Here is a 16,279-nt window from a genome sequence, read left to right on the forward strand (position 1 = left end):
AACGCTGAGGGAATTTTTAGGTACAAGTCAAACACTGACTTCTGGAACAGATTTGTTTAAAGGGTTACACTCATGTAAATGATTATATCCTCTTTCCCAAAACCCTTGGTGTAAGAGCAGACAGTTTCCCTCTGAAACCAGCAAGTCTTGTGCATATGGTTTTATCATACTTGTATTTTAGACTGACCTTACTGCATGTGTGGTTCTTTTTTTGTTGTGTTTTTTTTTCTTTTTGAGAGTATGTACATACTTGAAGGTTCAGTAGTTCTCATCAGAAGATTTATTTCTTCTTTCTCTTTTTGCCAGCAGGCACCTTGGTAACAACTGGGGGTGCTACAGTGGGTGCCTCTTCCTTTGGAGGGGGTACTAACTGTGTGACAGGCTCCTCTAACTCCTTAAAATCTGCACTCCTGGAGTCAAATGTTTTTTCTGCTGCAGCTGCTTCTTGCTTTTTTGCCTCTTCTGCTTCTCTCCCAGCAATAAATCTGAGTGAACAAAGTTTAAATTTAATGTACTGCAAGAGGGGGAAGACAGATTTATACTGGCTAAGCAAGTACAGCTATGCTCACAGTATGAGCAGTATAAACTCATATTGTAGAGAAGCAGAAAATCTGTCTAGTTACCGTTTCAAGTCTGACTTACAGTACATAAATAAAAAAAAAAAAAAAAGGTGTCTTAAAAGTGTCTCAACTGTCTTTACACAGAGCAAGGCTTAAGTGCCAGGAAATACCAGAGAGTTAAAGAGTTCTGTAACCTGAAAGCAGCCGAATATTTGTTACTCCTGACAGTAACAGAAGTCACATGAGTTACATTCTGTGTGTTGCTTGTTCTACCTGGATGAATTTGTTTTCCCAGTTACAGTATGCTATACTACTTTATTAAAGCACACTTCTCATTTTCAGTAATTTTATTAGTAGAAGAGATAACAGTACTTCAAGATAAGATATGACACTCACTTTGCCAGCTCCTCATCCTTCATCTTTCTCAGCTCAGCTAATTCAGCATCCCTTATCCGATTTTCTTTTATTTTTTCCTTCAGCACTTTTTCATGCTGGTAGGCAGGAAAGAATTTAGCTGTAAAAAAGATTTGCATCTGACACATCCACAGACTAAATTCCTCATCTTGTTCAGTTTTGGCTTCTTTTGGTTCATCTGCAACAAGTAAGTTAAAGATGTTTATTTAGCAGGGCACTTCTATTTCAAATGTGTTTTGGACTACAATATTTCAGATCTGATACTCTGCAGTGGGGAAGTCTGGCTTCTGCATGGTACAGAAGATGACAACCATAAGAAACTTTTAACTGATGCATGTGAAAGGGGATGGCCCTTTTGTGGATCTTCAGAGTGGCTTGTCCCTAGGAATGGCATCAAAAAAATATGAACTTTCCCCTTTAATCCTATGATAAATGTCTTCTGCAGTAATCTGATGACAGCTCAGTATCCATGACTCCTGTGCATGGGGGAATGGAGGAATGAACATGACTACCTGAAAGAACAGAATTGCATGCAAGCATCCAATTGTGACTGTCAAAAAATAGGTTAGGGCCCATCTGCTGGTTCTTTAAGAAACAATGTTCTTTCAGATGTGTAGCTTTTCAGTCATCAAATTTCAGTGAAAGAGGTGATAACTACACAAAGATCCTTTACCTATGTTCTTGGTTTGGGTTCTTTATCTGTAGAAAACATTTAACAAGCACAAAAACCAACCCAGATGAGATCTGCTAATCAGCCAGAAGAGAGATGGTATGAAAAGGTTACTAGCCTCAGCATAAGAAAATGCTGTTACTGATTTCTCTTCTGCGTGAATGCTGGCCTGTCATAACATAAGACATCTTATCCCAGCTAATTGTGGCACACTATTAATAATTCTTACATGAAGTAAAAGAAGCAAGATGTAGCAGTAATATCTTTTATTTGTCCAAGACATTAAAAAAAAAAAATGGGCAGGCTTGCAGACTGAGCTTCTCATAGAGTAAATACAAGTTACAGCTTATAGATGCCCTACAGATAAAAACCCCCTTTTAAAATAGGGGAAACTATTTAAGTCAGTACTTAAATGTCTCAACAATTAAGTTTCATTTTCTTTAAAAAAAAAAATTCTTTTAAAAATTTTCTTTATAAATCTTCCTCCAGACTTAATGTTCATTTACTGCCCTCTTGTGACAAGCTGAAACCTGCATATACAATTAAAATTTCACAATTCAAGAGCTACAAGGGATTTCTTTGTGTTAGTCTTAAAACAGTAGGACTGCTTTACCTGTCAATTCCTTTGCTGGACAGAAATCTTGTTGTTCTTCTGCATCCCAGCTGAACAATGACGGATCATCTTTGATATCGCCATAAGCTGTGTGAAATGAGAGGACAGTATCTGATATTGCAAAGGAAGAAAAGTAGAATTACTCAGTCTGTAATTCTGTGCATTAAATACCAGGTTTGATCTTCAGCACAAACAAATATAAATTGTCATCTGACCTTACTGCTAGACCTGTGGCTGAAATACTGATGAAAAGTTTGTTTATAATGAAGGCACAGTACAGAGTTCAATCTCCGGTTTCCATGCCCAAATGAGTGGGACAGAACAGCAAGAATTTAGTTTTTAAAAACCTTTAAGTTATTTTTAAGGAAAATGCGATAGCTTCTAATAAAAAGCACAAAAAGTTCAGAGATTCCAACTTGACCAGCTATCTGTGTATAGCAGGTGTGGAAAGCTAAATGTAAACCTTGTCATAACTGCCAAAAACTGAATGCAGCTACCCTCTGTAATTGCAATACATCCAGCTGTTTAAATGATCAGCTACTGTTTTAATAATCTTTAAAGTTGCAGAAAGAGTGAATCTCCTCTAGCACCACTGCTTATAGATGCTTATGGTAACTCCAGTACTCACCCAGTAGAAATTGTTGAAGAGGAGGATGCCCTCTGTCTTCACAAGGTCTCAGTGGCTGGCAAGAAGTTTTAAATTCAGTTACTAAATGCCTGGACTTGTGTTCAAATCAAAAAAGTTAAATCACATGTCCATTTGAGTCATGCAAATTTCTATCTCCAAAGCATTCTGTCAACCAAATGCATTCTGCAATTATGCCTATTTCAAAACATTTAAGTTGCAATAGTGTTTCACACTTTCAAGTATTAGCAAATCAGTCAAAACACTTTACCTTTGATACCAGCCAGGGAAGTAGGATTATCCTATTTCAGAGCTAGGGAAAGACAGAAGTACAGGGAATGGAAGCTCCTGTTCTTAGACATGTCCCTCTGTTCTTACATGTTGCTCTACATACTATTTATTATTCATCTGCTCCTGAGGAAACAATAATGAATTTCTACTCCTGACTATAGGAATATACTCCAGGAATTATACTGAGTGAAAAGGAGAGAACATTCAAGAGTGTATCTGAGAAGGATGCTTTTAAATCTTTCTGTCATCCCAAGCATCTTCTGCAGCCTGATGATGCCACTCTTTTCAGACAAGTGACAGCAAAAGTCTCACAAAAACTCAGATCAAACACAATTCTGTTTTCTAAGTGTTGGTATATTTTGTAAGTCAGGAAGTTTCCAAATTCTCTGATTTCCACGATTCCAGTACAAATTAGTAATCCTTACTGTCTTACCCTGGTATCACAGGGGTAAGACAATCCATTTTTGTTCTTGGAATATCAAGAATGTCATTATAGTCATACACTGGGTACAAAATTGTAAAGGCAGTGAGGGTGAAAAGTTTGCTGGAAGAATTCTGGAAAGTGTTTTAGGAATTATATTACAGTTACCCTCTCCAGTGCTTCTAAATCTTTCTGCCTGTTTCTCAGCCTCTCAGTCCCCACACTGTGAATAAAGGTAAAACTGTAGCTTTATTCACCACTGTTTTAGTTAATGTAGAAGATGCCACCCAATACTCTAAATAACAATAGATGAGGGTATGTGTGGGAGCAAATGCTTTGTAAGCAATGGAAATGTACCACTTCTAGGCTCATACATGGATCCAGGCACTGGAACACGTTGTATTTAGTATTAGATGAAATTCTAGTCCCTTTCAAAACTTAAAACTACGTTGGCTACTCTGTCACCCATGAATTGCAAACCCTCTGCTCCATCTTTCAGTGTGGGCTTTTTACGTACCTCATGTTTCTTTATTTTGTCTTGTGATACGACATTTTTGCTTGAAGACAACCATGAACAAGTGTAAAGCTCATCTGCTTCAGAAATGTCATCATTTATGTGTGTACCAATTATACTTCTGCTGTAAGTGCACTAATAAAAAGTAAACACAAGAAGAATTTTACATTCAATATGTTTTAAATTAAGATTTTCTTTTAGTCTTGGAAAATCTAACTATTTTAACTAGACCATTTCATTGAGCAACTGCATTAGTGCTTGCAGTGATACAAGGGAATGGGTTCCATAGGATGGAAACAATTGGCCAGAGAACAGGAAGTGCTGGTGTTCAGTGGCATTACTGGCTTACAGAGACCATGAAATTAGGTGTTTGTAAATGCTCTTTGAATTAATAGAAATACTTTCATCTTGTGCATAATTCCAAATAATAACAATTCTAAGTCATGCCTTCAACTACCCTGTGCATCTAAATTGCACCAGTGTCACAGACAGCATCTTACAGCCTACAAAATCCTTATTCAAAAGTTTAGCAAAACCAGAGCATAGCTTAACTGCTGGGGAACAGCAAGTCTTGCTACATACAACTGCAATGCCATTTTTACAGGGCAATTTTAGACATTCAACTTAAAGCAGGAGAGGTATTATCTTCCACCAGTCAACCAATTTGTCAGTTCCCCTTTGAACACTGGAAGACTTCCAAGTACTTTTTGTGTATTTATAGTTATCAAGGAAAATGTGCAAGTGTGTTAAAACTGTCTATACTGATGTTACAATCTAAGGTAGCAACAAAGAGAAAAAGGACCCAATCAGATGACTGCTTATGCAAAAAGAAGTAGTTGGTTTCCATGTTCAGGAAACATAGAACATTCACAGGGCCCGACTTCGCCCTCTAAGTGGACACTTAATAATGTTTAACAGGTTGGCATCAACTTTACCTGGGACAGAGAATATTCTGGGTACAGAGACACATTTGTGGTTCCCTCGGAGAGACCCTCGATTCTAAAGCTACTTCTTTTCTGATTAGCACCATCTACTTGCTCCTTAATCATATCACTGGTAACATACACCAATGCACAATCAAGAAGAGCTTCAACAAATTCAAGAAAAACCAACTAGAGTAAAACAAACACAGCGATTAATTCACTCATTTTTGCAAAATTCCTTCATTAATGGGCAGATGTACCTGAGCAAGCAAAGAACTCAAAAGTGACTGTTTGTGAAGCCTCACCGGCCTCATTTATTTACTCAAACATCCCTTCTTCTGAAGAAAAATTGAAAACAGCCAAAACTCAAAAAATTCAGGACGTGATATACTGTGTTACGCCTTATACAAGTCACATTGAAATAAAATACTGCACAGATTTTTGCTGTATCTGGAATTACAAGAAATTTCTCTTAATAAATCACACACAATTACTGCTATTACCTAAAACATTTAATTGCATATGATGCTTCCAGAAACCCCAAGAATGGGTGTATAATGAATCCCTCAGTAAGACTTACACTGTGTGTTCAGTTTATCAGATACATTTTAAAACAATTAATTCAATTATGTCATTTGTAATATACCATCGCTGAGTAAGAGCTAACTCTTTAAGGGTGAAGGACAGCAGGCCAGCTGTCAGGTAGCACCAGAGTCTTCTACAGTCACTACTCGGCCTCATTGAGGTGGCAGCACTTCACAGGTCACTGATCAGGTTTCTTGGATCACCAGATTTTCAGGATCAGTGGGTTCACATCTTAATTACTGACCCATCTTAACATTTCCAGTGCATACCTTGACAGCTGGAAGTGCCAAGATTCATCCCTGTGTAATCACTGTATGCACATATTGTCAGCAACTGCCCCACAGACAGAACTATTACTAGCAGCAGTCTCTTAGAAATGGTATTTCACCCTCTGGGTTACGGCACTCTTAAGGACTTATCTGTATGGTCAGGTATGCTGAGACTGTACTAAGGCAGCTAAGATAATAAGCAAAACATAGAAGGACACACACTAAACGAGAAGATGCAGGCAGAACAAAGCAAGACAAAAGTAAGAGGCTCAAGTTTGTACTCTTTTGGAATCAATTCATTTTCCTCCTGTTCTAGCAGATAGGACAGTATTTGCAGCATTTCTTAGAAGTAATTTTAATTGTTTCTGTAGTAATGAACGATGATATGTTCTTTTCCATACACACCTCCTGCTCCAGGTTGGTACTACTGCTATCATGTGGAGAGGGACCATCTTTGAGAAGTATTTCCACAAGTCTTGAAGCAGTTAATTGTTTGCTGAGAAGTTTAAAATCCTGGGTAAGAGTAAATGTGACATGTTAACAGCACTTAAGGCATTCCCACATGGACCTAATCTAACTCCCTTTAAAGCTTGTGTCAAAATTTCTAGTGGTTTCAAATAATACTTCCACATACATAATTAACAATAGAGTGAAATTCTGGCCCTACTGAAGTCAATGGGAATTTTTCCTGCACTGCAAAAACAGTGTTAAGGAAGAACGTGTGAAAGGTCATAAATAAAAATACAAAAAGTTACAATATTTTAATTAACTTTTTTAATGAAAAAAAGGCTTGGATTTAAACAGTGACAGTGATCCAAAACCCAGTCATATCAATGGGAGTTGTTCCCTAGCTTCAGTGTAATCTTGATCTGTCCCTGAATTACTGAATTTTAGTAAAGAGTCTCATGTTCATCTTGTAGTATATTAAATTAATACATTATTAAAATGGTTTACTGTGTTTTTGCAAAAGCTGCCAGTCTTTGAGTTCCGCCAGTAAGACATTTTGTGTGTATTTTTACAGGATGGGGGTGGGGTGGGGGAAGCCAGCAAAAATATTTATATTCCCTTAAAACACATGTCGAAGATTTGATTATTTGAAATTATCAAGCACAAAATCAGAATTCCATCCTGCAAAAGTACATAAATAATTTCTGTAGGACAACTGTCCCTTTAATATTTGTTGGATAGTTTGTACAAATAACATCGCTCCTACCTTTTCAACTGTGCAGAAGCCACAGGGAGTATTTTAAAATGCTCATATGAACTGAAAAAATAAAGTGTATCTAATCACACAAAATAAACTAAAAAAACCTTAGATTATTACATTCAACATCCAAAGGAAGTGCCTCATTTTCATTGTGGGTTCAAATGGAGGTCTGGTACTCGGTCTACGAAAAGCTCTGTATATTTCCCAGCATTTGTTGATGTAGCTCATGGCAAAAACTGTACATCGTTCTTCAGAAAATAAGATACCTTTAAAAATTAATTGAGGAAAAAATAACAGTTACAATAAAACCGTGACATGTATGGTACTAATTGATGAATTCTGCACAGCACAGAAGAAATACCATTACTTACCTTGAATACGACAGGCAGCGGGAGTAACATTCCTGGACATCATTTCTAAGAAACACTTATGCAGATAAGGACCTTTCTCCCTACAGTTGAAACAAAAATAGTCATCTGGGAAGACTCAAACTGATTACACTGAAATAAATTTCACTAAGAGATGAAACTTACTTGTGCTCTTCATGATAGATATGAAATGCTAGACGAATAAGGTAAGATAAAAATGTTCTGAACAGTAAAGTCCCATGTGGACAATGTATCTCCTCAAGTGGTGTTTTATCACCTAAAAAAATTGACAAAATAAATCTCTATTGCTATCATGTACATTAAAATGCTTATAGGCACACTGACTCATCAGCCTTTCTTATCCTCTCCATCTCTACCTATCACAGTGTAACAACACTCCTGGAGGAACCAGACCAGACACAGCATCACTTCCAAACAAGAAGGGCAAGGGAGGACTGTTGACCTATAGCTGAATATTACCAAATTCCTTCTAGAAATACATCCACTCAGCATATAGGAATGAAAGGGGAAGCAAGCTGGAGTTAAACCCTTCACATACTAGGGACACTGCAGTGCATCCCACTGCAGGTCTAAATGGAACTGATGGATTCTATGATTAACTGCCTCTATGGAAGAAAAAAAAACATACTACATGCAAACCAAAGTTAAGAGCACTGGGGGAAAAAAAAAGAAAAAAGGATTTGTTTCTTCTCTTTCTCTTTCTCAGACCTCTTAAAACTACACGTAGTAGTAATGGCAAGACCAGGGATGAATACAATTTTTGAACAGATGGCTCCTCAGAACAATTTTTTAAGTGGTATTTTAATTTTGCGTTTTCTCACCTAAGCTCCTGAAGTGCCTGGAGAAGTGTTAATGCATCCACTGAGAACTCACAGGCATGGAGGTACTCACTAAGGGCCACTTAACTACCAGAGTTGAGCTATCAGTGGAACTTGCCACTCCAACTTTCCACAGCTTACTATTAAAATTCCTAGATTCTAGACCCCAATCAACAAAAATACAAACCACTCAATATCCGATCCATTTCGGCAAGAGTTATGTTGGAGTGATGAAACTGGCAGTCCTTCAGAAATCTCCAGAACTGGAGCTTAGTCATGAGGAAGGTGTTGTCAAGAGAATGATCACAGCCTAAGCCGCTGTAGAAGGTGTAAACTCTTCTCAGTTCTGTAATATGCCTCAACACAGCAAATTCTACCTAAATAAAGCAGGTTATGTTTTCAGCATCGTCTCACAGCAAGTAGGGATGAGCTTGTATTGATCCTGTAACTGGGCATATAATGCTTTTGATCTTGTAACTTCAAAGAGCATATCCCTGGTTAAGAGTTCATGAGAACATTACTCGAATGTAGTTGTAATACATATTCCAGATACGTTAATGTATTGTTTATTGTATTCTAGTGGAAGCTCAGAAGAGGCGATACTGTCTATTCATTCTTTTTGCTTTTCTGTTTTCATGGCCTTCAGATTTTGTATAAGTCTTTAAGGGAAAGAGTTACTTTAATACTAATAAACCAGAAATAAAATAATATGAAACACACTGCGGGGCAAAACTGAAAATATCAAACAGTAGACTCTTACTTGTTTCACTTCTTCATGTCTCTCTTCCCTTGGGAACAAGTCAAGCAGTGAAGATACATCCAACTCAATATCTGATCCCAGAATAGAAGTATTTTCTGAGCCATTAATGATTGTGACGTTTTCTACCATGCAAATAAAGTAAATTAGAACAAACTAAAATTAAGTTAAATACATATAAGTTAAATACATATACACACATATACACACAGAGGGAAAATAAAACATATATTATTCCTTCTTATCTTACTGACTTCAAACTGAGAATAACAGACTCCTTTATAGTGAGGAGTAGAGATTTCATAATCAACAGTGTAACAACTGAAGAGTAATTTTGTCAAATCCAACCCCTAGCCAAAAGGAAATGCAGATATTATGTAAGTTATGAAACTTTCAGACAACAGTGTTCCAAAAGCATTACAAGATGTAGCATGGATGTGTCACTCAAAGTGTCATGCATAGGAAACAAGAAGCATGGGAGCAAAAGTCATTAATTATTAAGGTAACTCCCATCTTTATCAAATTTCTTTGAAGAAATATGTCTGGCTCTTGAGTAAGTATGAACAGCTTCATGTTACAGTAAAAAGGAACAACAAAATGTGGACTAAGTAGAATTTGTTTTCTTAAGCTACTTACCAGTGCCAAAATGGCTTCCTGTGCAAATGGCATTCAGCTCTTTTGCATTCATTGCATCCACTCGAAAAGCAGGATATTCTACCATATGATCATCTATGAACTCTCCTTCATAAACACGACCGTTCTTGAAGACAAACTTGCCCTATGGACAGATTAATTTGATTAACTTCAATATAAATATAAATCAAAGATCAGAAAAAATAACACTAACACTCTCAAATTCCTTTTAAAAATCTTGGCTAAAATGCAATGTATGAGATAAAATAAACCAAGATAGTTTTTCCTACCCTCGTTCATAAAGTACTTTGTCATCTGTTAATTAAAGTACACTGCTGGGATGAAGAATTGTCTATATATCTGTTTAATTTTAAAAAGTATTTTGAGGAAAAAACATTCCCGCTGCCCTAGAAAGACTTGTTTGCAATCTTTAGTTTGCATATGTGGCACTCCGCTCACAGGTTTTTTTAAAACAATCTGTTAATGTGAGAACATCTCTATGCAAGGATAGCTTGAAATCCATTAGCTCATAGTGTAAGAGTGAAAGTACTGACCAACCACTGCAAAAATCAAGATGGACCTATTACACTGAAAATCTCCACAGTAAAACATATTTCTTTATACGCACAACACACATCTAACCGGAGTCAAGTCTGTGGCCCAGCAAGGTCCTTGGAAGGGCTCCTACAGCTTTCAGTGGACTCTGCCCTTTATGTTCAGATTCCATCCACAATGCAAATTGAATCTACTTTTCCATACAGAAATCTAGAGATCCACTATACAGAGCAGAATAGTCTCCTCTGGTGTCGTCTGTAGTTTTGTCTTACTACTTGTCAATACTCACCTTGCCATGCTTCTTACTACAAACCCATTCACCATCGTACACTGCTCCACTGGCATATATGAACTTCCCGTGTCCATGTCGTTCCCCATTTACAAAATCACCTATGTATTCATTCCTTAAAGGATACTGAGACGCAGTCATTCTCTTCAAAAACCATATGTGGGTGCCATATCCATGCTGAAAAAAAATTGTGTGTTTAAAAAAAAAGTCTCCAGAAGAGCTGCAATTGCTACAGGTCCAGACTTTTAAAAAGGAGACCCACCTAGGCATCTTTAAGTCACTGTTGGCGAATCTCTCAGATAAAAGCACCCAGTTGATAGCTGCAGTACTTCAAACCATCCACAGAACTATATTCTACAAAGGTGCATGGCAGAAGCGCTCAGAGGATACACCGAATCAACACGTACTTGAGCAAACTCTACCAACAGGGCTCCTAAAGGCATCCTTTCCGCCTGAATCCTTTTGACTGTAATGCTCGACAGCCACGTGAGGAACACCATGCCAGATAGAGAACATGCCACTATGTTCCAGAAGCTGGACTCCTTGACAATTTTATGCAGAGTGAAAAGACAGAGGAAGTAGCTCACATTCTTTTTCCAACAGAATAAAAAAATGGAAGGAACAGAAAGTGCCAGAAATCTTCTCCTTCCATCATGAAACTTTTCTAAGAGGGAACAGTGTTGTCTAATATTTTACAGGTGACATAGAAGCAAATTGCCACATATACTCACTGCTGAAGTCATATCTCAAACTAAGTACAGTCACAAACATTTAACTTTTAAAACTTTTTTAATGAAAAAGGTTTATATTTTCCATTAGAGAATTAAATTATGATTTTGTAAGACTAAGTCAAAAGCCTTTTAAAAATTTGAATTTTGCTAACATGAGAATCAACTTACAATAAACAGCATATTTCCACTGTCTCAACTGGCAAAAATCATACAAAGCTCCTTTGATATTGCACAAAACTCCTTACCTAGTTTTACTAGAGTAATGGACAGCTGCTGAACTAAAGAGATTGCTGAGGAAGAAATTAATACCTGTATGCCATACAGCCACTGTCCCATATACTCTTGATTAGCTGTCAACCATCTCATTCTTCCTTTTCCATGACGTACATTTTTCTCCCACTGACCTTCATAGATATTTCCAGACTTATAGCTGCAAGAAAACAGTAAGTTAATGACTCATTCATAGCAAATTCTGATCTTACGAAAGCAAAGTTTATGCAAAACTTCATTGCTAATAAATTTAGCATTTATTTATGCTAAATATAAGCATTAATTTGGAAGTTGGCTCACTGTGACATGGATATAGACGTTTGACTGTACCCCCTGCTTACCTCCTATTTTTAAATTACAAATCACTGTAAAAATATTAACCAGTTCCCTTTCTTCCAAAGAGTCTTCACCATAGCTAATCAAAATATTCTTTGATATATAATTGCACAAATAATTCATTTGAACAGATGGAGCTGCTTTCATTAATAAATCAATCGAGTTTATTTGTTTTTAAGTGTTCATTTTTGGTTTACCAAAGCTGATTTTGGATTTTGTCTTTAGATATTCTTTTGTGGGAACGATCAGCAGAAATATACCAACATAAAAATGTAAGTTATGAAGAAGATCTGTTTTCTTATAAAGCACTTTGGATACAAATGTTACCATTTCATAGTAGTGTGTACTTTCTGCAGTAGAATAAATTGTACATTTTAAACAACAGGAGAAGCTGTATGATAATACATGTAAAATAAAAAAATATGAAGGTAAGAACAAGTGTTACCACATTTACCATCTCATTCCCCATCCTTCTTTGACATTATTTACCCAGTCGCCTGAATACCAAGAGGTATGTTCCTGATCATAATAAATGGTACCCTGAAACAAACAGTATAGTCAATTTAAATACCTAAATATTCATCTACTTTAATAAAACATTGTATACCAATTATGTAAGACACATATAATCATGCTTATACTTATATACATATACATATAATCATGCTCATACTTATAGTCACTTTGAGACACTGTACTGAAAGCAACTGAAGTGATAAATAAAAATGCAACCTCTTTTGATGAATATTAGTTAAGACCTCAAAAAAGACCAAGTGTTCAAAACAAAAAAGAAAAAAAAAAAGTCATACTACATTACATCAAAGTCTACCGTGTTTTTCAAACCACTTGGAGATACTTTCAGAGAGCTAACTTTGCCAACTTAATCACAGTAGTCACTCTGAGGCAGATCAGTTTTCTGACTCATTCAGAATCCAACTTCCAACAGTAGGTCTACAGCGCTAATTGTTCTGTCTTTCTCTATCTGATAGCTTCCTCTCAGAACAACCTGGACAGACCATTGCACTGGTGACCATCCACCAGCAGCCGGTGTGATTTTAGTGTCTCATTAGTGACACAGAACTAAAACCCATGTGATTAGAATGGATTTTCTTCACATGCTGAGCATTGGTCTTTAAAATGTCAGGCCCAGAAGAGTGTCTCAATCTGGATGTACAGAAGAGAGACAGATAAAAGCACTACTTACCTTTAAAAAGTTAGAACTAGATGTTACTTACACTAGATAAGGCAGTCTTAATTGTAATTATCATACTCAGTCTGCTTAACATATTTGGGAGGCGGGATCACTTTGTCATTACTGGGAGCTAATTGTTCTGTCATTGTTACATGGCTACTGATGCAGTCACCAGTTTTGACTGTGTCATCATCTACTTGGGGCAGCATAAAGGACAAACCACGTAACAGGCCAATTACTCTTTTAAGCTACCACTCATCTCTTCCACTACAAACAAGATCTCGTCCCAATTGTTGAATGCTAATTAAGCATTCACAACTTCAGAGAAGATCCTTAGGAAAAACAAATCTCTACATAGCATAAGACCACATAAAGACACAAAACATTTTTGCAAAACCTTTCCACAAGAGTGCTTGCTGTTCTAGAAGACCATGCTCTCATTTGGTGTTCTTACTTACCTTCCCATGTCTTTTGCCTTTATACCAATAGCCAATGTAAGAAACAGGACGAGTACCACTGTTGAAAAATCCAAATCCATGCCTAAGTCCATTCTTGATTGATCCTTCATAAACGCTGCCATCATTCCATGTATAACGGCCATTGAACATCTGCACATTCTTAACAAATGTTCCCTAAAAGATTAAATTACAACATTTAAAAAACTAAGACTCACTGTTCCCCAACTATCTGGGAGAAGTCAGGCTTGTGATTGAAATCACTGCCCTAGTTCAGCAGTTGCCACCCATACTGTACCAATTACTGCAACTTATCTACTTTCCCTTGAATTTGCACATCTAATTGGCTGTAATTGTGTCCGGTTATAAGTTAAATTGCACTTTACCTCGTACTTCACTCCATCAGCCCACGTGTAAGTCCCTTGTCCGTGCATAAGCCCTTCAGAAAACATGCCCTTCAAAATGAAAAGAACGGCATAATTTGCAAATTTATTATTACCACAACTGAAGCCTACAGTGACTGTAAGGTTTCAAAGTGACGACATACTAATTCCCCTACAACTACTAGTTTTAATGCCAGAAACCAACAGAGCTTTCAATAGTTACACATTCTAAGTACTCTACCCGCACCTCCATTAAAAGAAATAGCTTGTCTGTTCTAGAGAAAGAACTTGATCCACTACTACTTTATTTTAAACTTATATACTTACCTTATATGTATTTCCCCCCTCAAAATATGCAAATCCTTCACCCTCATACAATCCATGGACTTTTTCACCTTCATAGCTACAAGGAAAACAAACTAAAGATGAAGATTTCAAGTCACTGCCAGTAGACCTAAATCACAACAGACATATTAATAAATGACCTTTGATTTGCCATGGTCTACACACAGGCCAGTTGTTTCATCTTGTGTAGAAAAATGAGCTACAATAAAATTTCCAAATTTTTGCACCTTCCTTGTAATATTTCACGTAATTGTTGTGTTACCTCAGACCCTTTTCTTTCAATTAAGAAAACAAAGCACATTGGTAGCATTTACTAGCTTACAACCAGACAACCTGGTCAGTATATGAAACATTACATATAGTCCTCTTGAACTACCAAAGGATTTGCTTAATATGGCCATTCACCTGTTTCCTCAGTTTAGGATATTTTAAGGGATATGAAAAACCATAAATGTTAAAAGGCAGCAACAACTTAACATGAAATGGCAGAGCTACAGTTTCTTTGCCAGCTGTCTGTATACTTAGACAAAACCTCCCCGTATGTGAACAAGCTAAAAGAATGAGTCTTTGGGCAAGCAGAGAGTGCCAGTAACACTCTAACATGCAAGAGGGCAGCAGAATCCACCTGTATCAGTCTCATAAGGTGGCACCGCTACTAGGTCTGAATAACCCAATTCACTGCCTCAAATTAAGAGTCAAATCTGTGTCTGTATGACATTGGGTACACCAGAGATACTTAAATGAGAATTCTTGACTTCACTGATGTATTTGTAACAAGCATACCTTTTAACAATAACTTGAGTAAGAACAGGCTCCTCGTAGTATTGAGGAACATCTTGCACTGGAGGTTCCTCTACCTCCTCTGGTTCTTTATCTGATGTCACTGAATTTGCCTGTGTTTCTTCCACTCCATTCACTAAGGTCTGCAAATCTGTCAGCTTTGTTGAACTACTCTCAGCTGTAATATCTTGTGTAGGCATAGGAGGACGTACAGACTTCTCTGCCTTCTTGCCATCTTTCTTCTTATCCTTTGCCATAACTACTGAACTGTCTCAACGTGTATCTTCCTTCTGGATATGTACAAGTCTTATGTAAAGATTTTTCTCCCTATAATCTATTTGATTAAAAAAACCCAAAAAACCCCCAACAAAACAGCTAACTACATGAAAAACTATCAGTCTTAATTATTGTATATGCATGTATTTCAAGTTATTTCTGTAATAACAGTTCCTCAAGGCAATGGTTTCAGCTTGTGGTAGGCAGACTGCAAGGCTAACAGGAAGCAATGTCTGTGAATTACCTTTAAGAACTCCATCAAAACCACCACAACAGAGGTGTTGTCAATACACTTACTTTTGCTACACAGAGGTCTCCATCTTTACTAGGAGATTTTTAGGTGTCTAAGATTTAATCACGTGGAAAAGCTGAAAACCATTTCTCAAAGGTAAGAGTTTGCTGAGCTTGTTGAAAGTTATAGCTGCACTAGTATTATTAACTCGCTTTCAAAGTTATGAGTTGCGGATTGAACCACAACACAGAGTAACTATAGCTTATAAAACTCAAGCTACTTTGCTAGTGAAGAGCTACTTGAAGGTTACAGCACCGCTTGAACGGCTGTAATCACAATTCCCATGCACTTCACAGACTGCCGATCACTGCTTTCTAACACACGACCCAGACCCGCGTGCTGCAGTGGCGAGGGCCGACAGGGACCGCCTCAAGCAACCGCCATCTTCTCACCGCCGCTCGCTTCCAGCCAGCGCCTCGTCCCACTCGGGCAGTTACAGTATCAGAGCAATCGCACGAAGGGCCCGAGTGGGAGCGCGAGGGGCGGCAGGGCAGCCCCTCCCGCCCGCAGCGCCGCGCCGCCAGAGCCGGGAGCCCGCCGCCGCCCCGGGCCGCCGCCCTGCGCCTCACAGCTGCCGCCGCCGCCGCCGGCCCCGCGCCGCGCAGCCGCAGTGCGGCGAGGGCTGCCGTAACCATAGCAACCGCACGGCGGCACCCAGCCGGGGCCCGCCGCGGCCTCCGGGGAGG

The 16,279-nt window shown here is 37.9% G+C and overlaps 1 protein-coding gene across 1 annotated transcript; it reads right to left on the bottom strand.

Moving 5' to 3' along the window:
* Positions 1 to 280: 280 nt before the first annotated feature.
* LOC104039200 (radial spoke head 10 homolog B2) lies at positions 281 to 15,282 on the bottom strand. Its single transcript, XM_075719093.1, has 20 exons — positions 15,029 to 15,282; positions 14,228 to 14,303; positions 13,904 to 13,972; positions 13,521 to 13,694; positions 12,325 to 12,410; positions 11,574 to 11,694; positions 10,534 to 10,710; positions 9,693 to 9,834; positions 9,060 to 9,181; positions 8,487 to 8,676; positions 7,626 to 7,737; positions 7,464 to 7,543; positions 7,210 to 7,358; positions 6,291 to 6,398; positions 5,044 to 5,220; positions 4,112 to 4,243; positions 2,886 to 2,940; positions 2,258 to 2,368; positions 957 to 1,152; positions 281 to 485 (listed from the first exon to the last, which is right to left on the bottom strand). The coding sequence occupies exons 1-20, from the start codon at positions 15,280 to 15,282 to the stop codon at positions 281 to 283; spliced, it is 2,736 nt and encodes a 911-aa protein (XP_075575208.1).
* Positions 15,283 to 16,279: the final 997 nt, after the last annotated feature.

This window comes from Pelecanus crispus, chromosome 11, assembly GCF_030463565.1.
Source record: "Pelecanus crispus isolate bPelCri1 chromosome 11, bPelCri1.pri, whole genome shotgun sequence".
Taxonomy (NCBI): Eukaryota; Metazoa; Chordata; class Aves; order Pelecaniformes; family Pelecanidae; genus Pelecanus; species Pelecanus crispus.

What these genes read in the sequence shown, in the direction of transcription:
- LOC104039200 (XM_075719093.1), bottom strand. Translation starts at nt 15,282, where the DNA reads ATGGCAAAGGATAAGAAGAAAGATGGCAAGAAGGCAGAGAAGTCTGTA. An exon ending in CTGATGGAGTGAAGTACGAG is followed by an intron (nt 13,695 to 13,903) that starts GTAAAGTGCAAT and finishes TTAATCTTTTAG; the next exon opens with GGAACATTTGTTAAGAATGT. An exon ending in AAGGCAAAAGACATGGGAAG is followed by an intron (nt 12,411 to 13,520) that starts GTAAGTAAGAAC and finishes TGTTTGTTTCAG; the next exon opens with GGTACCATTTATTATGATCA.